At 43.5% G+C, this 24,999-nt stretch overlaps 1 protein-coding gene across 1 annotated transcript; it reads right to left on the bottom strand.

The window, feature by feature from the left end:
• Positions 1–22,695: 22,695 nt before the first annotated feature.
• On the bottom strand, positions 22,696–24,040 carry HTR1A (5-hydroxytryptamine receptor 1A). The gene has a single exon (XM_021534472.2). It carries the CDS (start codon positions 24,006–24,008, stop codon positions 22,770–22,772), a length of 1,239 nt encoding a protein of 412 aa, XP_021390147.2. The 5' UTR covers positions 24,009–24,040; the 3' UTR covers positions 22,696–22,769.
• Positions 24,041–24,999: the final 959 nt, after the last annotated feature.

Here is a 24,999-nt window from a genome sequence, read left to right as displayed (position 1 = left end):
GTCAAGCCACACTGGTGGCGTGCCTGGTAACCTGTCCAGGGCCATCCTTCTGGCAATTTGTGATGCTCTACAGAGACCTTCCTGAAACCCCAGTGGGACTCCAGAAGTCCAAGCTGAAATTCCCCATCAGCCTTAAATCGGGGGGAGCAAGGGCCAGGAGCAACCCAAAGAAAAGCCTTTATTTTCTACTTCTGATTTGCTTTATCTATATTTGCATGACAAAAGAAGCCTGTACAGAGCTGCTTGGTATGACTTGACAGTGGGAGACATGGTTGTGAAGGATCCTGCTGTCAATGGTGTCAGAAGATTTTGGGATAGCATTTGCACAAGAGATTGGAAAAATAATCAAATAAACGGCACTGATTAGCTGATGATCTGCTGCTGAATCCCTGTTTAAAATGCTGGTCTCCCTTTCAAATGCTTCCCTTGTGTGCTGCATCCATTTTGCTTAATAAATGAGAAGTGTTTCAAGATACTGCTCAAGAGCTTTTTCTCAGCAAGCTAAATGCATTTTGCTGGTGATTGAGAAAGCCTATTCCAGTCTCTGGCAGGAAATGACCAGGGCTGTTAGGTCAGACTGAGTAGAAAAGAATGACAGTCTCCTCATATTCAATCAGCCCCCAATTACAGTTTATCAGCAAGAGAGCAGATCAGAAATTAGTTTTGTTACAATTGGAGTTCTCTGCATCCAGCCATATAAGCCTTGGTGCTCCATTTCTAATAAATGGCTCTTGGTATTTAGTTCTCCTGGAACAGTTTATCTATCTGATCTGGCTGCATCTCTTATGATTCAAGCTTTCTTAAAATGAGAAACAAATATCAAAATACCCAGCCATTGAGAAATATTTTGTGGTTTTATTAAATTTTTTTTTTAAAAATGAAGCTTTTTTCTTTTACATTTATCCAAAAATTTACCTAATTTATTTCCCTTGATAGATTAGTTTAGTCAGTGATGGATCTGTCATATTTTGAAACCTAAATCTTTCCAGACCTGGTTAAAATTATGAAACCTAACACAGTAAGACTTTTTTTTTTTTTCCTGAAAACACTTACTATATAAGTGAAGTCAGATACTATGGTATGTTTGTCTACATTTTTGACAATTTCTCTAAAAATATTTTGCTTTCCTAAAAAAAGTAAATTCCTTTTCCCCCTTCCTGAAACATTTAAATCCTGAAAGGTAAGAACAGATTATGTTTTGGAATAAATGTCCTTATTTCTTTTGAAATAAAGATATCAAAAAAAGTAGAAAAAAGTAGAAAAAAACTCTACTATTAAGGTGTAGGAAAGTTTTTTCTTTTTTTTTTTCTGTTAATCACACATCAATAAAAGCCTACCTTAGTAATCAAAAAGCCACATCTTTCAGCTGCTAATGGAAAATTCCCAACAGTAGCAAAAGTTTTACTCCTTGCTTTATGGTGTGGTGGTACAGAGGCACACATAACTGACAGGAACACATGCCAAAAAGAAATACACCCCAAAATGTACAAGACAGGCTGTAGAGTTTGATTTAGAGACTTCAGTAACAGAGGGGTTTTTATCTCTTAATTCCGTAGTTATGGACTACCTACCTATCTCAGGGTGGAAGAAACTTTCAAGAGAGGAATTCGTCTAGTGACTTAAAGTTTACTTCAGAATCTGTGGACAAAATCTGCTTATAATGACTAAAAATATCAACATTCCCTTTATTTTTGTGACCATAACAGCTGCAATTTTTCTAGAAATTGAGAATGTCTAGAATATAAACAAAAAATTCCTAGCTGACATGTCCACTGAGAGGGAGCCTTGTGAGCACAGCAATCAAGGCACTTGATGCCAAGGGCTATCTATCAGTTCTTGGGCAGAAGGCAGGGTCTTAGGAAGGATGCTGGTACATTTCTAAGTTCCCCAGTGTTCAGCATCTGACAGCCAGGAGGAAGCTTCAGTATTCAAATCCTGCAGCAATGGTCACAGCATTAATCAGTCCTGAGCACAGGTCTTCCTCTATCGTGAGCTGTCACAACTCTACTGCAACTAATGAGAATGTGCCAAATTCCACCAGCTGAAGGTTCTATTCTGAGTTTTGATGTAGGGAAAATGAGAAGCTAAAACTAGCAAGCCTCAGTTAAAGGATTGTGCCAAGTTTATATGGTATGCTTTTTCTGAAAGAAGTGTAGGTGTGCTTGCACAAATGGACTCTTTCTTAGAAATACTGGATTCATTTTTGGAGGAGGAATATGCTCACAGATCATTAATTGGAACTTCTATATAGCTTGCCCCTCCCTCAGGCTAAGGGAGAGAACTGCTGTACTGTCCTTGACACAAAGATCTCCTAACTCTTCGGTCACAAAGAGTGGACCAGCCTCCTTCCACCACTTTGAAGGTCACAAAGGGTCCTGATGGATGTGGTTCAGGTGAAGTTTACAAGGTAGAAGTCATGGAGTGTTCTGAATTTTCTTTTTAAGATAAACCACTGCCATTTTGACACCCCTCCCTTTGAATGCCATAAGTATTTGTATTGTTGTTTCTGAAAGGGGACAGAAGCTCCCAGACTGGACTGTAGAGAGATGAGACATCTGATGATTGTAGTTTCCTCTTTGTGGTGTTTTGTTTTGCTGGATTTTTTGTTGTTTGTTTTTATGGATTGGGTTTTTTCTTTGTTTGTTTGTTCATTTTTTGTTGTGTTTTTTCTATTTTTCATTTTTAGCAGAGAACAAATGGGATTTCATTCCTCAATGCTAAGACTGAGTGTTTTGAATTTTCCATGTAAATGCTTGTGCTAACTGCTGACCTCCATTGAAAAAATAAGAGAGTTTTACTATCCTGGTCTGTAAAGTTTATGCAGCTGGAGTTTTTCAAAGGTACTATTAGAAGGGATTGGACACCTCAGTTTTTAAATCAAATCTTGGTCTGAATGTCAGATAAAGATGCAAAGCTCCATTACTCAAAGCTGTGCAATTGTCCTTTGATCTATCACTGGTGATTTAATACAGAGCTTTGCTGGCTGTGGTGAATTTTTTCTGTTGCTGTTTCTGTTCTAAATGGCTTCTTGCTTCTGAGTGTTATATGTATTTTGGTAGAGCTGTCCCTGAACTGTAGGGCTGTAGAGAGCAAATTCAATGAGAGCAGAGAGCTGATTTGCTAACATAATGATTGCAGCTGCAGTTAAATGAAATCTCCCATAACAATGCAGCAGCAATGCTTCATTAATCACTTCTAAAAGGGAGAAAACAAAAACGTGACTAATTTTGACCTGGATGCTCTTCACTTCTGACTGAATCATACACCAATATATAGAAGAGGCTTTAAAACATCCCTTGGCAATGGTTCTGGTGAGGAACCTCCACTACTTACTGCATGGCAACTTGAAAAAGCAGCTCCATGATATTACAGTTCCATGCCCCATTTCACATCACATTTACTTCTGGTGGGAAAATCACACTCACCACATGTCCTTGTGGTAATTGTGCCCTTGACTTCTGGAAGGGCAGGTTGCATTTTCCATTCTTCCTGACCCTTCGCAGCCCATGAGGATTTTACTTAGAGAAAGTCCTAGAAAGGTCTAAAATTGTGCAAGGCTTAGATGTATTTGTCCCAGTGTTTGACTGCTCAGGTCATGGACAAGCTGCAGAACAGTGCTGCAGACTGGGGCCAAATACCTTGGACAGTGTCAGCATCAGTGACTACCCAACTCATTGCTGTAGACTTGAGGTATACTTTTCCTTTTCTACGTTTCCCCTCCACCCATCTTCAAATCTTTCCTCTTTCTTCACACATTGGAGAAAAAAAAATCTGAAGTCAATAAGGGAAGAAGAGGCGGGCAAATATCAGACTGGGAAACAGTAAGGAATCATTAATTATCCAAGCTGAAGGACTGACATATGTGCCAGTTTAAAATACAAAAAAAATATGCAGATAAATCAGAAATACACATCTGGCTTCCGCTGGTAAATGTTGATTTAGAAAATGGACACTACAGTTACCAATGCTTTTTCAGCAGGTTCTTACAGGACTGAAAGAAGCCCAGAACAGCTCAGACACCTGGGAATATTCTGCTTTTGAATAACCTAAAACCATAATTATTTCCCCTTAACTGGTCATAAAATAAACATTAAAAAGAGCAGATACAAGCTATTCATAAAGCAAAATTGCTTTTAGGAAGTGCAGTCTGTGGTAACTGCTGTGTTGTAGAAGGAGAAGGGTCTCTCCTGGGTAAGTGCATAGATCTGACTGTGTCCTTTTTGACTGAGTGGGATGCATCTAGCAAGACCAGGGAGCTCTGGAAACGTTTGCCCACCCATTTCCCAAGGCACAGTAAGCGAGTTAGTCTTCTCTAAGTGGTGGTGGCTCTGTGTGTTGGCACAAAGCTGAGCACAGATTCAAAACATCTTTGGCAATCACAGAGATGGGTAGTGCCATCAGTGAGACCTGCCCAGCTCTGTGGCCCAAAAATGATATCTTTGTAGAAAAAGGGAGTCTTCTTGTGTGAAACTTAAACAAGAGCCAGACATTGCCATCTACAAGACACAATAAGGCACAAGCAGAAATACACAGACCTTAGGAAGGAAACATTCTGGCTGCTTGAGAAAAATGCCACCCTACTATGAGCCCCTTTCAGTGTGCTGGGGCGAGAAAGCCATGGTGTACAGAACTCCTGCTTCTTCCACTTTTTACCTTCTTATCCTTTCCTTAGTCATATGTGGAGAGTCACCATGTACAGCTTTAATTTCTTGTGTTCTTGTGTTTATGTCCACATCTTCTTTGAAGTCCCTGTGAACCCAGTGCTTCATTCCCCTGACTGCATTACATCTCTGAATTCCTTTATTTTCTGCACCCATTCAGGTGCACTGCCTCCAAAGGCCTGGACGTCCTTTGGTTTGGATATCCCACAAGATATAATGGCAGATAGGGAGAAAAGCAAGATTTTCATTACTACCTTATTCAGCCTTGAATTGCCTTGAAAGGACTTTTTTTTTTAACAGAGTTTTAATGTCATGTTCCAGACAAACCACTGAGTACTTTGGTATGACATTCCAGTAACAATGTCCCGTTGGCATTGAAAATGTCACTTCCTGCACTTTATTCATAGCTTAAATTAAAAATATTGATTACCTACTATGAGAAGTAAACCACCTACATCTTACTAATCTAATTAAAAACATAATCAAACTTGGCTTGAGGAATTCAATCTTACTAGACTGATGGAAATTTCTCACAAACCATCTACAGCCATGGGTTGTTGAAGTGCTAAATCCTAAGCTTTTAAGGGCATTAATGTCTAGTTCTACAAATTCCAAGCAGATTTTACTTGTTTTTAAAGTTCTTTTCAAGAGCTGGGTTATTTAAAATTACAAACATATTATGAGCTGAGGGAGGAAAATACAGCATACTTTCCTTCTATGCTTCATGACTAAGATGATAAGGAAGTATATTTTCCAATCTAATATCTTTAAAGATTAATTGACTGGAATTGCTTAGTTAACATATGTCATTTTCCTTGTAGAATAAGTTGTTTAATTTTAAAAGCAAAATATTTTGATTACTTCATAGATATCAAATTGCACAGAAATTGTATGAAGTAATAATGTTTAGGAGAATTATTTTACTGAAAAGTGTTTATATTATTTAAATTAAAAATTGAAATATATATTTGAAAGGTTAAAAATTATTATAGCAATTTTTAGCATTTATACTTCTTTCTTTTCCAGTCATGGTTTAAAATTAATTTAATTGAATCACCTTGAATGTCCCAACCAGTTGCTCTCACCTAGCTCATAACTGAGCCTAGGCTTCAGAAATGAATACACCCATCAAAAGTTAACTGCTTATGACAAATAGAACTTTCCAAATGTCCCTTCCTCTTCAACCCCTTTTCTTCTGGAAAGATCTCACTTAGTGGAATAATTTATGAGAAGATCTGTTGATATTTTTTCTTTTTAACATATTTCTATCTAAAAAATTGCTCATGTTCCCTCTCCAATTAATTTTAAATCCTTTCTTTCATGGATTGCTACCCAGTATTCAAGAAGCACCAAAACTCCACGTCCTTCCTGAATTTTCTAAATGATTCTTCATTTTTATCAGCAAATAAAGGGTTTGGGTGTGCTATTTCTACAACACAGTGTAGATTGCTAAGAAACTAAGTTTAAAAAAGGAAGTATGAGGTCATGAATCATTGTTCTGCTTGATTTTTTAAGTCTTATCTCAAAAGCTACTGTACTATGTTCTTAATCCTCTAGGAATCAATGGTTATTAACCATAAATTGTCCTTATATTTATAAGACTTTTAAAGATAAAGTGCCTCTTTTTTTTCTTTCGGCATAATCTTTCCCTCCTCAATTTCAGCCTTTCAAAACACAACCAAAATGACCTAAGTGTTCACATCTATTATCCATTATTTCATTAGCCATCTATTTCTAAGATTTTTTCTAAATGACTGAAGCACATATAGGTATTTAAAACATATATAACTGGAGGTGTCAGTTATGGCCATTTAATAATATACATGTCCTCTTCTTCATAGATAAACAAATTAAAGCCACTAGCCTAAATTGAGATTTTTGCTATCTAATCCCACTCCTGCAGGTACAATTATGCTTTATAGCTGGTTTGCCAAAGCCTAGCACAGAACATGCTGCCATAGCATTATAACTGTTTACCCAGAGAGAATTTTCAATTCATTTTTGTATTTTTATAGATTCACTGGGAGGAGGGAGAGGAAGCTAACCTTAGATTTTGGAAAAAAGAATAGTTAGCCATCTGTTAGATACCTATATCCAAAATATAACTAAAATTTACTGCATGGTTCAGAAGTCTCTCTTTCTACTAAAACTTGTAACTGATGAAGTCCAGGTTGCTGGTTAAAGTGAGAAGGCAAGTGTATGAGATCATCTTGAGGGGCAATGGCCAAAAACTGGAGCACAGAAAGTTCTACCTGAGCATAAGGAAGAACTTCTTTACCGTGCAGGTGACCATGCTGTGGAACAGATTGCCCAGAGAGGATGTGGAGTCTCCCTCACTGGAGATACTCAAAGAACTTCTGGGACACGATCCTGTGGCATGTGCTCTGGGATTGCTCTGCTTGAGCAGGGAGGCTGGACCACATGAGCCATTGTAGTCTTCAGGTTCCAACTTTACCCATTCTATGATTCTGTGAATAGAGTGTACATTAAAATACATTCATGTTGGGCTGTGCAAAGAATGCCAGCTGGAGAGCAAACATGTGCCTGCATTTGTCAGGGGTTATGTCAGACAGTTCCTGTTAAATGCTTTGTGAAACTTTTCTTTAACTTAGTCTCTTGGCCTGCATCCAAAAACAGACTTCTTATTGATTTGGGCAAGAGAAAAAGGAGAAGCAAAGGAATAAAGGAATGAGCTTAATTCTTCCATAGAAAACATTGAAGGAGCCAAACAGTACTAGATGTAAACAAAAACATTTGATGCAGAAGATTTTTTAAATAATTATTTATATTTTTTTATATCAGATGTGTAGATACCAGATCTTTGGTTCACTTCCATAAGTAATGTTTTCAGTGTACACTGAGACATGATGGTACAAAGCCTCAAATGGAAAATTTGTTCAATTTCTGGGTCAGAAAGCCTGGGGGAAAGTTCCTAGTTCTCCCACTGAGCTCATGCATTATTTGCTGATTTTTTTTTTTTATATTGTATGAGGTACCTGAACATACAAATGCTAGCAGCATTAAACAACAGATATATGTAAATAGCCATTTACAGTGCTCTTTTGGTTCAAGCAGGTTAATGTGGCTTACAGCAATGACCAGAGTATTTCTAATTACCTACAGGAAAGTCTAACTCATCTGGACAATGTCCTCTATTTTGTTTCTATTAAAAAAAAATGTATAAGAATAAACCACCCAGGCCCAAGACAAATGTCTATCTCTAAATATATTTGCAACATTTTTAATATTGTTTTCTCATGTTTTTTTACTTACAGCAATGCATACCAATGTAACAGTTGAAAGCCAGGAAAAATCCCTGATCTTCCCCAGGCGATCTGACTTTCCAAAAAAAAAGTGCATCCTCTGACTTGAGCAGCTGCACAAGGGATCACCACACCAGTTGCTGGGGGGCAGTCACACACAACAAACCCATGTACTGCTGTCTTTGCACAAAGTTCTTCTGAAATTGAAATAGGTAAAAAAGAAGGTGAAAAAGGTAATTTTTCCTTAAGAATTCTTTTAACAATTATGAATCACCTTGTTCACCAGTTTTACAGCAGCTGCAGTGTATGAAGCTAGTGTATTTATCATGTCACCACCACATACCTGCACTGTGAGAATTACATGCTTTGCACTGGTTAAGTTACATCAGATTTTCTCCTGAAGATAGCCAGTTCTGTTTGTATCATGCAAAGTGAGTAAGCTTCCACACTGTACATAGTCTGGCACCATTAAATAAGACTTCTTTTCTTAAGTCAACAATAACCTCCTCTGACATCAGAGACTGTAACTATGTTGCTATATTAGTTTATTCTCCTATATTAAATGCTACTGATATTCCTATTTGTTCCACACTTTCTTTCACGTAAGAGGAATTGCTTCATTTTGCCAGCTAATCCTTATGCCTTTTCTCATTATTTTTTTTATATTTCTAATAAGATCTTGTTAATAAGAATGTTCAGACAAAGTTTGTACCATCCACAATGGCAAAACTACTGCTGCCATCCCTCTGCTATCGGTAAAGAGAATCTCTTCTAATACTGAAGCAGTCTATGCTAAGTGACACTGGCAATCAGCTGCACCCACAGGTGAAGAAAGGAAGATGAACAATGTCACTGTAAATATCCACATATCAAACATATAGAAAAAACTACTTAATGTGACATTTCCAAAGCCAATGGCAATGCTTTAGCACAGGGAGAGGGGGATGTTAAGTCATAAAAAAATATACTCATTAATAGCTTGTGAACAGAATAAGACAAACTGAAAAAATCTTAGCAATGTGTTCACACTAACCATTCCAGCTTTGCTTCTCAACAATACATACTTCAAGTGCTGTATGAAAGTGTATAAGGAAAGCAAGTACTGCAAAAGTCCCTTTTCCATACCTTCTTACTCTAGAAACAATCTCTCCACCATATGTCTTCTAGTAGTAAAGTGTGACGAAATCTAGGCTCTAACCAGCTTTCATTGTAGTAGCTGATTTTAACTGACCTCTCTTAGGCTTTTGTAGGAGGGCACTTTTGACACACCACTATCTAGTCCAGATCTGACTAAGTATTCCTGGAGGAAGTACTGTTGGGCCATCTACCAGCTGCATACAACAGTGTTTGCAAAGAACTCCTTGTTGCATGGTACTGCAAATCCCATACATAGCAATTTCAACAAACTCCAAACAACCTTACCAAAAATTAAAAGACAAGGGTATGGAGGTTTACATTAATGTTAATCCTTTAAATTATGCACCTCACAGACATCAGAGTAAATCTGGATAGAGCAATGTGAATGAACTATTGGCATGTGATGTCTTGACTTCACATGCAAACAAATTATAAAATACAACCTAAAGAGCTCTGTATTCAGCTGCCATTGTAGATGGAAAAATATTCCCCTTGGTTCTTTCTTTTTAAGATACCTCCCTTAGGAGCACCTTCTGAGGTGTACAGCTTACAGATGCAGCCATTTTGTACTAAAATATAACACTACAAAGCTGGAGAGCATAGCACCTCCATCAGAGTCTGCATCTGCTGGCACAGCGATAGCCTGGCAGTTCAGCCAACCTTATATTGACCCCATTTGAATTAACGTGCTCTGACTGCTTGTCTGCCAAGTCTTGCAGTCTTACAGTCATAAGCCTTCATTCTTCAAGTTTTTGCATGACACCAAGCTGAGTGATGCTGATTATAAGCCTGAGGAATAGGATGCCATCCAGAGTGATGGAAGCCATCCTGAGCCATCAAGAAGTAAAAATATATGAACATTATTAGGAGATTGAACAAGGCCAAGTGCAAGGTCCTTGGCCAAGCATGGTCCTCCAACCAAGTGAGTTGGAGTAAGCCAATGTATCATCAGGGGCTGGGAAGTGGGCAGACTGAGACTAGCCCTGCCAAGAAGGACTTGGTGGAGCTGGTTGTTTAAAAACTGCACATGATCTGGTGACAGTCACTCACAACCCAGAAAGCCAAACATGCCCTGGACCGCATCCAAGGCAGCATAGTCAGCTAGGTGAGGGAGGGGATTCTGCTCTGTGCTGGTGAAATGTCAGGTGAAGCACTGCATCCATCTCAGGAGTTCTTAGCACAGGAAACATACTGACCTTTTACAGTAGGTCTGGAGGAGAACCAGGAAGATGATGAGAGGAAGAGAGTACATCTCCTGTGAAGACAGAGAGAGTGAAAAGAAGGCTCTGGGGAGACTTTGGTGTGGAATTTTCAGTGTTTTATGGGGCTCATAAAGATGGGGACAGTTTAACAGGGTGTCTTGCAATGGGACAAAGGTTAAGGTTTCAAAACAAAAGAGGTCAGGTTTAAATTAGATACAAAGAAAAAATATTTTGCAATAAGAGTGGTGAAACCAGTTCTGTTTAAGATTCATTATTGGGATGAAGTGATTAAATCTACCACAGTAAATTAGCAGAGGACACCAAGCTGGGTGTAAGTGTTGATCTTCTGGAGGGTAGGAGGGCTCTGCAGAGAGACCTGGACAGGCTGGATAGATGGGCCAAGTCCAACAATCTGAGAATTAACAAGACCAAGTGCCAGGTCCTGCACTTTGGCCACAGCAATCCCTGAAGTGCTACAGGCTGGGGACAGAGTGGCTGGAGGGTGGGCAGGCAGAAAATGACCTGGGGGTGCTGGTGACAGCGGCTGAACATGAGCCAGGGTGTGCCCAGGTGGCCAAGAAGGCCAATGGCATCCTGGCCTGGATCAGCAATGGTGTGGCAGCAGGACCAGGGCAGGGATTGTCCCCCTGTGCTGGGCACTGGTGAGGCCACACCTCAAATCCTGTGTTCAGTTCTGGGCCCCTCAGTTTATAAGGAAAATGTTGAGGTGCTGGAGTGAGTCCAGTGAAAGGCAGCAAGGCTGGTGAAGGGTCTGGAGCACAAGTGCTATGAAGAGCAGCTGAGGGAGCTGGGATTGTTTATCCTGGAGAAAAGGAGCCTCAGAGAGACTTTATCACTGCCTACATTTGCCTGAAATGAGGGTGCAGTCATATGGGAGTCAGTCTCTTCTCCAACAGTGACAACCAGTGACAGAATGAGAAGCCACAGCCTTAAGCTGAGCCAAGGGAAGTTAAGGCTAGACACTAGAAAAAGATTTTTCACTGAAAGAGTGATTGGGCACTGTAACTGTCTGCCCAGGGAAGTGGTGGAGTCACCATCCCTGGATGTGTTTAAAAAAAGATTAGACATGTCACTTAGTACCATGGTCTTGTTGACGAGGTGGTGCTTGGTCATAGTTGGACTTGATGATCTTAAAGGTCTTTTCCAAACTACTTAATTCTGTTATTCTGTGATAACACTGGAGCAGGCTGCCCAGAGAGGTGATAGCCCCAGCCCTGGAGCTCATTCAAGGTCAAGTTCAAAGGAGCTCTGAACAAAGTGATCTAGATGAAACAGCCTCTACCCATGGCAGGAGTGTAGGACTAGATGAACTTTAAAGGCCCCTTCCAACCCAAACTATTCTGAGACTCAATTATTCCATTAAAATACGTGCTGAATCCTGCTCCAGGAAAAAAATCTTTCATCTCTTAAGGGATTTATTCCAAGCTGCAGAGTAGCACTGTCATGAAAACTGAAACATAACAACTCTAAAAATTGCCATACATAAAGTTAAATGCATAGGGGTTTTTTGTTTGGTTGGGGTTTTTTTTCAATGTTTGCTTGATAGTGATTGAGGTATAGTACATGTGTGTTGGTAGAAATAGCTGTGTAAAACAGAGGTTACAAAGGATGAGATTGACGAGTAGAAAGAGAAACCTGAAGAGTCATAGGTGCCTGGTGGGTAGATAGCCCAGCTGCTGGTCTTTAATTGACACTTAGCTAAACTGTGTGACTCCCTCTTGCTTAGTCTAAGTATTTAATCTGAATTATTAGTTTCCTAACATTTAGCCCCTTCCCTTCCCTTCCCTTCCCTTCCCTTCCCTTCCCTTCCCTTCCCTTCCCGTCATCCTGAGGCACAGGAATTTTTCCTCAGGCATCACTATTGAGACATGTTTCATGAACACTATTATTAATTTCAATTTTTTATTATATCCTCAACATATAAAAACAATAGTATAAGAACACTGTCAAAATGTTTAAAAAATCCAATTTTATCTGACTTTTTAAAATGCCAGCATGAATGATGTGTCTGATAACTGATGCTTTCTTCATCTGACATTAGTGCTGCATGGAATTCATTCCTTCTCCCAGAGACTGACTATATCCCTGGGTTGTTTAACATTTGAATTTCATCCTACTGCAATACATTTTTTTATTAAACTTATGTCTGGTTGAGGACGGGGATTAATTGTTAATATTCTCCTGCATTCTTCTCTTATACACACTGGGGGAAAAAAGGATTTAGATTCCTGTCAAATTTTTTATTTTGTGGTGAAATAAGAGAGGAGAAGGCTGCGTGGACTGTCCTGCCCATTACTGACATCAAAGGATCAAATACATCTTGTTTGCTGTGCCTTGTGATTCCAATCACAAGAATATCTTCAAGCTTGGGGAACAGCATTCTTTTTATCAGTCTTTTAGGTTTTCAGACAAGTTCAAGCCAAAACTCATTTCCTACTGGATCTGCTGACTATCTCTCACCCTTCTGACTGTCTCCTCATGAGCTTCTAAGCAATCCCAGTCAAATTGCCTTCATCAACAGGGGTCTGAAGTGCTGCCACAAAGGAATCGCTCAATTACAGAATCACAAAATCATTAAGGTTGGGAAAAACCTCCAAGTCTTTTGAGTCCAACCTTTAAACAATCACAACCTTGCCTAGATCAGATCTTGTTAAATTAGAACTAACTTTTTTTTAAGTAATTTAATAATTTTTTAATTAATTAAATGCATTTTTAAAATAACAAATTACAATTTCAATATACAATAGAAGTAGCTGCTTCAAGACTCTGAATTTAGGTTTCCTCAGACATGATCCGTTTTTGCTTTTTTTACCTGCTTCTTCAGGAAAAGTAGGATGAAGTAGCAAGGAAGGAGAAAGGTTTTCTTTTCTCCCTTCATCATCTTCTTAAAGGCAAAAGGTAATTGGACCCTAATATTGACCTTTGCAGTATTCGTGTCAGGGGTACTTCAGCTGTCATACCTGTATCTTAATCTGAATAGCTCTTACTTTCTGGTTGTATTTAGGATGTACCTGGAGGCACAATGGCAGCCAGCTCTGAAGCTGTCAGTGCCGTGATCTCAAGGGCAGGACTGCCTGGCTCAGGATTATCAACAAAGAGCATGATGAGCTGCACTCCCTGCTTGACACTCTGGGAGGAATCCAAGGAGCTTGATTTCACACACAAACTCCTCATTCTTTGGGGTTTGAATGCAACAAAGACAAGACTACCTCATTTGGAGAGGCTGGCACTTTGTGCGCACTTCCCTTCGGAATAAATTCCAGAAGTTGTGCAGTATGGATATACTCTACAGTCCTACTGGCAAATTTTCATTTACAGCAGCTACTGCACCTATTCAGAAGTTGTGATATCAAAGTCCAGTAGCCTTTCAGAATAATAATCATAGTATTTGGCTCTAAAGCTGTAGATTAAACAGGCTACTTTATGTTACAAGACCAAACTGGTACAATGCTACAAGTATATTACACAAAGACAACAAAAGGAAAAAACATGGAAATCTTTACACTGTCTGTAAAGACTGCTGGAATTTATACGTGTGAATTATTCTGCTCTCTATTGCAATCTCCTCTGTGTTATGTTATTTCACCATTACTGCTACTTATCTTATGCATACCATAAGCCCTAAAATCCACCCAGGAAATGAGAGAAAAAATTCAATTGCTCCATAAAAAATAAGCTTTTCATTCAAGGAGAATGCTTATCATCCATACTTATTGAAACACAGCAGTAAAAGTTGATTGAATAATGAATGAAACAACAACCCCCTTTTCGTCTCTTTCTTTTTTTTGTCAAAATCTATGGGAAGTTCTTTGAACAAAATGTAATTATTTCTTCTTCCAAGATATATATCACTATCCTTTTCTTCTTTCTTTTTAAGGAAAATAGAGATGCTGAAAATGAAAATGTCTTCAGATGGAAGAGGCAACTCATGAATCGAACTTTAAGTATTAGAGAAAAACAAATGCAGTCTGTGTGATGCATCAGAAGGCTGTTGAAACTCTCAGCTTGTTGCCATGCAGGTTCATTTATGATTACTTCATAGCCAGTTGCTACTTTTCTCTCTTAGCAAGTTATCACCTTTGTCTTCAGCAGTTCAATAGTTTCCTAGAGCACAAGTATACTGATTTGGATATTGCAAGTAAATAGAAAACATTTTTTGTCTACAAAATGCTTACATTGCACATAAAAGTTATCTATTTCTTGTTCACATATTTCATACATATCTTCATAAATATTGTCAAATTAAATATTCTGATATGCAAATCTCTTTCAGTGGGAATTTTCTGTGGCTATTTTGGCATAATTTCATAATAGCAATATTAACAATGTGCTATAGGACATAAACTGTTAGGGTCATAAATCACTAAATATAGCTGCTACTTTGTATTGCTTGAAATATTTCTCTCTGTTGAATGACTCTTAAAAAAGGAGATTAAATCTGCATAAGACTAGATGTTACCTGTCTTTCATTTCAATAATTCAAATATTCATTTTATATTGCTACAATCCATATTGCTTTTACAACAAATCACATTCTGTTGTGATGCTGTGAAAGTTTGCAATATGCTCAAAAACATTCTACATATATTTACTTGAAATCCATCAGGAAGCATTGTATTTCCCAATCCCTTCTAACAAAGACATTGTTTTTACTAATAGTAAGTGCATTGATGGAGAGAAAGAGAGAGAGAGAGAGAGAAAGAATGAGAGAGAAAGAATGGTCCCTTCTGTCTCCCTTGGTGAAGCCAGGGTAGAAATCTGTGATAATCTGATTCTTTTAAAAATTCTATGCAACTGCAGATGATAATGGAACTTCAAAAGCAGATCTCACAGCAATTTAATTATAGCCATTTAAAAATCTAGAAAACTTTAACTCAGTAATTTTGAGAAATTGACTGACTTGTGAATGGGAAATGGGGGAAATAAATCCTGAGGGCTACTGAAAATTAAATTTTCAGGCAACTAGGTCAAGGATTTTCACAAAATTGTCTGTAATTGAAGTACAGTGGGGTAAAATGCCTCTTTGACCTCTATGGTATTTTGATTAAATGCATATGCACTTAACTATGTAGCAGTAAGTTAGCACACCAGCTGTCTTAAGAAATAATAAATGGAATTCATGTCTTCTGCAATTCTTCTTTCTCAAATCAATAGTGTTCTTCAATGGAAAACTTGATCTAATGAATTTCCTGACCTTTTTTGTTGTTGTTGTTGTTTCTTGGGGCTGGGAGATAGACAATAGATAAGGCCTCAAAGGCAGACAGAAAGGAGCTACTGGCTTGCACAAAGCTGGCTCAATTTAGCACTGCTAAGGAAAGACAAAGAGCAAAATGTGCTGGGGGTAATTTTCAATGGACACTTTGACCCAATCAGATCCTCTTTGTCTCAGTGACCTGGCCTGAGGTTTATAATCATCTGCCCAATGTGAGGCAGCAGCTCTCTTCATTTCAGGAGCATAAGTTTCTGAAAATATGTTTCAGTACCAAGTCTCCTCCAAGAAAACAAGCTGAGCTGATTCTCTGTCCTGAATGGTTTCACTATCTGACCACTTCTTTCTTGCCTTGTGGACATTGAAATTTAAAAAAAACTCCTCTAGAGCAAGTCCCAAAGATTATCACAACAGCTCTTCCCCAGAGCTTTTACCTGCACTTTGCCAATGTTTTCATCACTTCTGGGTAGACAGGCAGGGAGGCCAGAAGATGATAACAACTGAATGCCATCAACAGGAAGGCAATATTGGGATGTCAGGGGACACAAGAGAGACAATGGACTTTGAACCTGGGATAACAGGATGCCATGGCAAAAGCAAATGGAACTTTGAAAATTAGATCTAGATGGCAAGAAGATTATATCAGACAGGTTCACCAAAACTATAAAATCTCATTAAATTCTGCAAGCAAAAGATATTGTTATATGCATACGTTTTTGTATGTGATTTTAACCTAATCATTATGATACACATTACTAGTTGCCTTAAAATAGTATTTAAGTGTTCTTATCCCACAATAAAATCAGATTCTGATCACTGAATCAGTCTTCCCCATCTCTGTGAGAACCCCGGGCTTGGTCTGGGGTCTCATGTGGTGGCAAAGTCTCTCCTCCAACCCGTGCTTCCAAAGAAAAACTCCACAGCCTCTTGTTGTTTGGTCTCAAGGCAGTTTATTGTTGGTTATCTAAAAGATTGTCTTCTCGAGCTGCGGCTGTTTGATCAGCGGCCTGGGCAGAGGCACACACACACCCTGACATCTCTCTGTCGGCTGTCTTCTTCTTCTCTCCCTCCGTCCAGGGCTGCTGCTATCTTTTATATGTTATATTACGTGTTACGTGTTTATAGTTTTCCCCCAATACCTACTACCTATATTACAAAATGATTTTCTACTCTAAACCAATCCATAAGTGCCAGCACCACTAAGAACATGGAGGCAAGGAAGAAGAAGGAGGAAGAACAGGATCAGCCCACTTTCCTCCATCTTAGAACTTCTGACCCCCATGTACAAAGTAAAATCCCCCCTGTACATGTGCTAAAACCCCCCTCTACAATACTAAAAAAATTTCCCCTCTGTTTTGTTACTGCTTTTACTATACTATCTAACCCTTTGTGACTGCTTGTTCCACCTCCAAAGTTGGTAACTCGTTCCAAGGCTCAAACTCAAAATCACAGCTGTTTCCAGCTGCCTGTCAGGGTCTAAAATGCTCCTGACCAAGGCCTGGAACCTCTAAAAATGTCTGAGAGACATTTTGAGTTCCAACATCTCTTCATCACCTGCAGGCAACACCCAGCCAAGTATTTAGTCTGTTTAAGATGTGACTATGCCACAATGTCTGCTGAGACAGGTCTGGTTAAAGGCAACCAGCCAAACTTGAGTACAGGCAGTGCCTCTGAGTGTGGTCCAGTGCTGTTTTGATTGGTTTGGGTGTCTTCCAATCCAAACCACCTTCACTTCATCTGGAAGCATTGTTCCAAAGGCCAACCAAAAAATTGTGATCTACTGAGATCTTGGCTCCAAAGACATTATATTTACATGTAAATTTTAATAGCTTTCCATGTATTTCACATCTCCCTTTGGTTCAGAAATTTATGCTTTGACCACAGCAGTTCAACCAGACAACCATTGTATATATTTTATATATATATCTGTGTGTGTGTGTGTAGATATATATGTATATGTATGTATGTATGTACCTTTTGGCATGCATTTTGATATCAAACTGAGGAAGGGCATTTTCTCTTTGAGCCAATTGAAAGAAAGACTAGAGTATAAGTCAACTCCACCTCACCAAGCAGATTTCACTTTAAAGATTTGATTACACATGGCATTCAGTAGTGAGCTATGCCTGAAATGGCATAGCATATGCTGTATTATACTCACTTCAGTGCATTTTGTACCAAATCCATTCGACCTATGTCTGCCTACCAAACTAAGCACAGTGGAGATGCCAAGAGGTATGAACAAGATACAAGTTAAAACAGGCCACAGACAACACCTTTATCTTACATCATTCTCATTGCTTCTTCTCATTGCTAACCTATGGCTCAGCTAAGGATGTAAATAGTTCTGAAATGTGAAAGTCGATTTGAAAGGATTATATTGACTCTGTTTAATAGCAAAAGATGTTTCAAGTGCCTTTTAGTACAAACAATAAATAAATACATTATTACAATAGGAGAAAATACTGATCTCTGCTTGTGCTGAGTAGCATTTTCAACATGACTCTTGTACCTTTTTCACTTTCTTCCACTTTGCTTTTTTGCAAGAAATGTTTTGGGTTTTTTAAGAAAGAACTCACTATATTAAACAGTTCTGTGAAAATTTCAGAAACTATGTGGACGGCCATGTGCCTCTGATGTTTGTGGGTGGGGAGGAGGGTTCTGGGTTTGGGTTGAATTGGGTTGGTTATTTGTTGCCCTACCAAAATTTTTTCAGGCTTAATAATGTTTAAAATATTTTATAATCCATCTGTTTCTTATCCCTCATATTCATTCTTCTGGACAATACTGACAGTCTGCCAAACTAACTTGGCACAGACATTTGCAAGGCCGCAACTTGTGGCCACATGTAAGTAGAATTCTCTGCGTGCTTGAGCATTTTTTTAGTCAAGAGAGGCAAGTGACTCGTCTGTCACTCACTGCCCAAGTCAAGAAACTACTCCATTATGTTATATAGTTTAGAGTACATTCTTGCTGTGGAAAGAATTATTCACCAAAATTTTTTGCTTCCAGTCCAACAGAAGGTATTTCATGCTGAGGAATTGCCTCTGAAACCACACTGTCTACTCAGAGAGAACATGAGGTCAGCTGTGAGTAGCAAAGTGAAGTGAGGCTCACAGCAGCATATACACAAATAGGGAAACTTGGACTGAGATCCAAAAATACAGAAGACACTGTAGCTTCCAAAACTCTGAGACACGCGATCATTTCTAGACTTTACAGAACACCAACAGGACTGTTTGCATGCTACATTATAGCCATTTTAGGTTTTCTCCAGCCACATATAAAGGAGTCATAGTCAACCTCTACTGTTAAAGCAGAATCTCTGTTAAACCTGGGCAGCTATGAAACAGAAATTCACATGCATCATAATTCTGTTTCTTCTCTCTGGGGATGAATCACTTCTCTGTGTGTTTTAGTGCAAGATTCACAATGTTGTCCTGAAAAATGTTTGAAACTGCAGATTCTAGAGACCAGTTTCTTTTAACTCTGAGTATATTTAGAGACATTGGCTTGAGGGGTTTTGTTGTTTTTACCAGACATACTGCATGTTGCTGTCAGGATGGGACTGAGAGAGGAAAATAAGGTGTATCAAGAATTTTATGTTGAAAGTTTCTATTTAAGTTGATGAAATTTTATGGTCTCAAAATCTGTTTTGCAGTTTGGATGAAACCACCTCAAGCCTACATGTCTTTTTCTTATTCCTGTGTGTTCATCCCTCTAGCCCCAACGATAAATACAGTTGGCCTGTGCAAGCATACTTCAATTGCTCTGCCAGCACTTCTTGTCGGATGTCTGATTCAATCCCAAATTCAGCCTCAACTGGAGCCAAAGAGCAGAGAAAATCTAGAGTTATGAAACTCTATTTTTCTTTTACAACAATCTAAAGAGGTATTTTAAAGGAAGATAAGGTTAAAGCCTTTATATCTGTACTTATCTTTGATACTCAGAATTTTCTCAAGTTGTGAAAACTCAGTTTTCTGTGCTCTGTTCAAAACTTGAGATCTTTTGCTTGCTTTTTGGATTTTTCTTTATTCATTGCATGAACTTCCATAGGATCTTTAAAACTGAAAACTGTCTAAACTGCGAGGACATTGCTTGTTAGTGGACCAAATAACATTCTGCAACTAACAACAAATATTGATTAAATGAAAAATTGATTTTAAAAAAAAAACACTAGGTTGGTTGGTTGATTTTTAGGGATTTGATTTAGTTGGGTTTTTCTTAAATTGCAGTAGAAATTAAATTAAGAATTTGAAAATCTCAGTACAGAAACAAAAAGCTCTATTTTTTAAAGCAAGTCGTTTCGTCCACATTATAAAATTTATTGCGAAGCAGGGAAAAAAAAAAAAAAAAGAGAGAGAGAGAGGCAAGAGAGGGAAAACGTAAAACTGTTCAGAGAAACATTCCCACGGAGTTCTGGGCTGGTTCTTCCGACGAGGCTGGTGCAGCGCTGCGAGTCAGGAAGAAGGAGGAGGATGCGCTGAAGCCGCCCAGGGCACCGTGTCTGCCGCCCCGGCCGTGGAGTCTCCGGGGTCCGGCTCCGGTGGCCACGGCACGGTCCGGAGAGAGGCCGAGGTGAGAGGCTGGTGCTGGCGGGCGCTGAAGCTGCGATGTCCCGCGGGCCCCGGCGGAGCCCGGCCGCGTCCCGGCGTCCCGCCCTCGGAAGGAGCGGTCCGAGACCGCGCGGGGCAGCAGGGGCGGGGGCGGGCAGGGAACGGCGCGTCTCTCCCGCTGGCGTCAGCCGAAGGCTCACAGGCTCCGGGACTCCCGAGCAGGAGCCGGCGCGCCCGGGCCAAGACGGCCCGCGGCACGGGTGCCCTTGTACCCCGTCCATCCGCAGCCCTGCAGCGCGGGCGGGTCCCGTGGATAAAGTGAGCACGAAGGGGCACCCCTCTGGTTGACCCGTCTCACGCGGCTTGGGGTGTACCCTGCTTCCAGGACCTGGGGCTCTCGGCGACGTCGGGTGGCCCCGTCCCGTCCCATCCCAGCCCGAAGTCGGGAGCCAGCCCCCGCGGGGCAGCGGGACCCCGCTCGGTCTATCGTGCGGGACCGGAGGGCGGCCGCGCTGCCCCAGCTGAGACCGTTGCCGCAGAGTTTACAGGAAGCTTTACAAAGAAAAAAAAGATATTTGGAAAAAAGCAAAACGTGGAGAAGCCGAAGCGAAGTCGGCAGGATTCAAGGAAGGAGGCACTAAGAGGAGAAAGCCCCTCCTGTGCTGGGCGCAGCAGCAATCTCCCCACACCGCCGGCGCTTACGGGCCCTCCCGACCCCGCTCCCTGCCCGGGCTGTCCGGCCGCTCTGCCCAGGCCCACCCGCGGAGCGGGGTGCTTCCAAAGGCACCGGGCACCTGAGTGCTCAGGAGAAGTTTCGTCTCCCTAATCGCTCTAGGGTAACTCCTCTGACACTCCGACACTTAGAGAACATCTTGGACACGTGTGGTTAGGAGTGATCAAAGAGGTAAGATCAAAGATCACTTTAATTGGGAAAATGAGGCCAAATAAGATTTTCAGAAAACCAGCTACATATCGGAGGTTGTCAAAAGCACTGTTTTCGTTTAATGTAAGCGGTTGAAGTTCAGAAATTACTGGACACTTACATTCACGTGACACACATATTTCACATTCCCTTTTACTTACAAGCAACAGAGACTACACAAAAATAAACATGAAAAAAATATATATTTGGTCAAGCATTCATTCCAGGCAACCCGTCGCAGGGGTAAACGGCAGCCGGCCCAGTGCCGATATTCGGCCCGGCGCCTTTCCCTCCTCCCCGGGCCGAAAGCAATTCCAGCTCCCGGCCGCAGCCGGAGGGAAAGGCATAGGCAGTGGAGGGGCAGGGGGGCAGGAGGGGCTTTGCGACGCTGTCCTGCCCCAACCCCGGGCAGGCGGGGAAGGAGAAGTACACCGGGTTTCCCGGGGCCAAGCAGCTGGGCCAGCGGCAGAGGCTTGCAGATCCGCACCGGGGACCAGCCAGGTCAGCAAGGAGAACTCTCAGGACGGAACCCTCAGCCTGCTTCTGGCCGTGGCTCTCAGACCTTCTCAGATTGGAAGGTCGTGCTTACCGCCGCCGGGGCTCGCCCATATCCTTTCTCTGCGGCGAGATGCTGTTTTCCCCACATGCGACTGCCGCTGGCTGATGCTCTCGGCCCCTCCCCTACTGCCACGGAGCACATGGCAATGTTTTGGTTGATAGGTTTGGATCGTTTTGTTGTTTGTCTTTCTTTCTGTTTTTTTTTTTTTTTTTTTTCTCCCGAGCAAAATGTGCCGCAGCTGACTGACTTTAAAGCAACTGCAATGTCTCAGGAGAAACTTTCAAGCGTCTGTGGAAGGGAAAAAAAAATAAATTAAAAAAAAAAAAGAGGGTAAAAAAATAAAGAAACGCTACTTCGCAGGCTGCTGAAACTCCCTGTGCCGTTGCGTGCGCGGTGTACTCAGGGACAGTCGCACGGCGCCAAGCCTTTCCTTGCTGGGAAACACTCGGTCCAAGGCATTTTAAAAAAAATAATCCCCATAAATCTCCATATGTAATGAGGCGTGCGGTTCGGGTTTAAAGTTCTATAATTTCCCTGTGTTGTAACAAAGGGAACCCCGATGAACTGGCAGGTCCTAGCATATCAGGAGGGCTGTCAGGCAACACGTAACGCAGGCAAGGAGTTACTTTGCAAGATTACCAAACGCGGGTGGTTTTCCCCCAAGAACATCCACTTGAGGGTTTCCCAAACAGGGAAGCAACGTGCTTAAAGCTCCTTCCTCTGCTCGAGGAGTCGCCTTCAGCCTCCATACTCACACCCCCAGACCGAGGTCGACCAGTCCACTGCCGTCGCCTCGTAAATCCAAGAATAATCCCCGACACGGCGGTTTCCTGCATAGGGTGGTTTTGTTTTACCGATGCTACTCGGGCAGACGCTCTGGTTTACAGCCACCACAAGCAACGACCTGCAAACCCTAAGTCTACCCAAAACGATGGAGAGTGGGAGGGAGGCGGGAGCGCCGGCGCTCGGCAGCGGAGGCCGGGAGAGACGAGGGCGGCCGCGGAGCCCTCCCGGGCCGGGCGTCCCTCGTCGTTCCCAGCGGAGCCCTGCCGGGACCCGCAGGGCTTGTCCGGCGGGCGTAAAGCGAGTGACTCGGGCGTACTGCGTGGAGCGGGGATGCCGGAGTCCCCCGCCCTTCGGAAGGGCTGTGCAGGGGCTGGGCGGGGGCACGCTGCGGCTCAGGGCAGGGGGGTGGAGGAAGTAACAGGACCCCATTGCTCCGTCCCGGAGCGGTGGGCTTCACTGCTGGCAAAATTTGCACTTGATAATTTTCTTAAAAGCACTTTGGAAGTCTTTGTTGAAATAGGCATAGATAATGGGGTTGAGAAGGGAGTTGGAGTAGCCCAGCCAGTTGATGACTGCCCCCAGCCACTCGGGCATGTAGCACTTACTGTCACAAAAGGGCAGGACCAGGGCCACGATGAAGAACGGCAGCCAGCAGAGGATAAAGGTGCCCATAATGATGCCCAGGGTCTTGACAGTCTTCCTCTCCCGGGACAGAGCCATTCTCCGTTTGGCTTCCGTGTTCTTCTCGTTGCGCCTCTCGAAAGAAGGCAGCGGTGGGGAGCCGCACGCCTCGCTGGGCAGCGGCAGGTGAGTCTTGGAGGAACTGTTGCAGTGCTGGACCTCAATGATCTCCAGGGCGGTCCCATCCTGGCCCTGCCGCACCGCGCCGTTGACACAAGTGCCGGGCTTGGGCTCTGCAGTCCGCCGCCAGCCCTTGCTGGGCTCCCCGTTGCCTTTCTTCACGGTGGCCGGAGAGAGAGTGAGGCAGGTGTCGGCGATTTTTTTCTTCTCTGCTTTCTTTACTGTCTTGCGGATCCTAAAGCGTGCCGCCTTAAAGATGCGGCCGTAGAGCACCAGCATGAGAAGAAGCGGAATGTAGAAGGCGCCGAAGGTGGAGTAGATGGTGTACCCGTGGTCCTTGCTGATGGTGCAGGCGTCGGGGTCTGAGCGGTCCTCCGGCGTCCTCCAGCCCAACATGGGCGGGATGGATATCAAGAAGCCGATAAGCCAGGTCAGGCTGATGAGCACGGCCGCCCGCCGGGGAGTTCGCTTGTTAACATAGTCAATGGGGTCCGTGATGGCCCAGTACCTGTCCAAAGCGATGGCGCACAGGTGCAGGATAGAAGAGGTGCAGCAAAGCACGTCCAGCGAGATGAAGATGTCGCAGGTGACCTGCCCCAGCGTCCACTTGTTCAGCACCTGGTAGAGGGCCGCCATGGGCAGCACCAGCACGGACACCATGAGGTCGGTGACGGCCAGCGAACCGATCAAATAGTTGGCCACGGTTTGCAGGGAGCGCTCCAGGGCGATGGCTGCGATCACGCAGGCGTTGCCACTCACGGCGCACAGGATAAGTGTGCCCAGGAGCAGGGAGGTGAGCACCTGGTAGCCCAGGGTCATCTCGGCGAGCCCAGGGCCGCTCGTCCCCTCGGGGGAGCGCGCTGGGGAGGTAGTATTGTTGGCCACATCCATGCCGGGCGGGGGGTGGGGGGGAGTCGCTTCAGGAGACAGACATGGGAAGAGATGCCGGTCACTTGTGCGCTCCCCTGGCAGGAGGCATCGGCGCCCCGTGCGGTTTCGCCACGCCGGGCACCCCCCGCTCCACCACCCCTCCCTCCCTCCCCTATATAGCGCGGCGGGAGGCGGCCGAAGCTCGGAGGACGGCGGCTGGCGGAGCCGCCCCGCGCCCGCCCATCCCCGCCGCCTCTGCCCAGCGCGCAGCCCCGCGCGGTGGGGGCGGCCCTCCTGCGGCCGCTTGCCGAGATTCTGCCCCTCGCTCTGCCGCTCACCGCGCCGTTCCCCCTTGCTCTGCCTCTCCGCGTACCCCTCGCTTTCCACCCGTCCCTCCCTCCCTCCTTACTCTCGCCCCTCCCCGTCCCCCCTCCCCTTCCGCGGTGGTCTCGCTGGGTCGCCATCGTCGGGGGGGCGCAGATGTCATTTCCCTTCGCCCCCTCCCGTTTGGAGCGACACCGCAGATAAATTCTCCACGACTCCCCCTCCTACCCCCCGCCCTTTACAAATCGTTTCCCAGCTCCGCGGCCGGCAGCGGTGTCTCTGGGCTGTTCCCGGACCAGCGCCGGGGCGGAGGGCAGAGCAGGGAAGGGGAGAGGGCGTCCTGCGAGCGGGCGCTGCCGCTGCGGCGGGGGCAGCGCGCAGCCGGGCTCGCCCGGGCGGGCGGCGGGCGGCGCTGAGGTGCCGATCGCCACCTGCAGGCAGGCCCGGCCGCCCGAGGGCGCGGCTCCCGCGGGGCTCCGGGGCCGGGCACCGCCGGACAGGACCGGCCGGGCCTGGGGCTCGGCCCTGCCCGGCCGCCGCAGCGAGCTGCTGGAGGCGCCCGGGGAGCGGCACCGGCCGGGAGGGCGCAGGGAAGTGGGAGCGGGGCGGCTCTGGTGCGTCTCGGGAGGGACCCTGTATAGCTCGCCAGGGCTCCTGCTCAGCCGCTGATCAGTGCGGTAGCGATGGA

Source organism: Lonchura striata, chromosome Z (genome assembly GCF_046129695.1).
Source record: "Lonchura striata isolate bLonStr1 chromosome Z, bLonStr1.mat, whole genome shotgun sequence".
Classification (NCBI taxonomy): Eukaryota; Metazoa; Chordata; class Aves; order Passeriformes; family Estrildidae; genus Lonchura; species Lonchura striata.
The sequence above is the reverse complement of the archived record's forward strand: the minus strand, read 5'-3'. Positions and strand labels throughout refer to the sequence as shown.

Coding starts and splice junctions, on each gene's coding strand:
- HTR1A (XM_021534472.2), bottom strand. CDS start 24,008: ATGGATGTGGCCAACAATACTACCTCCCCAGCGCGCTCCCCCGAGGGG.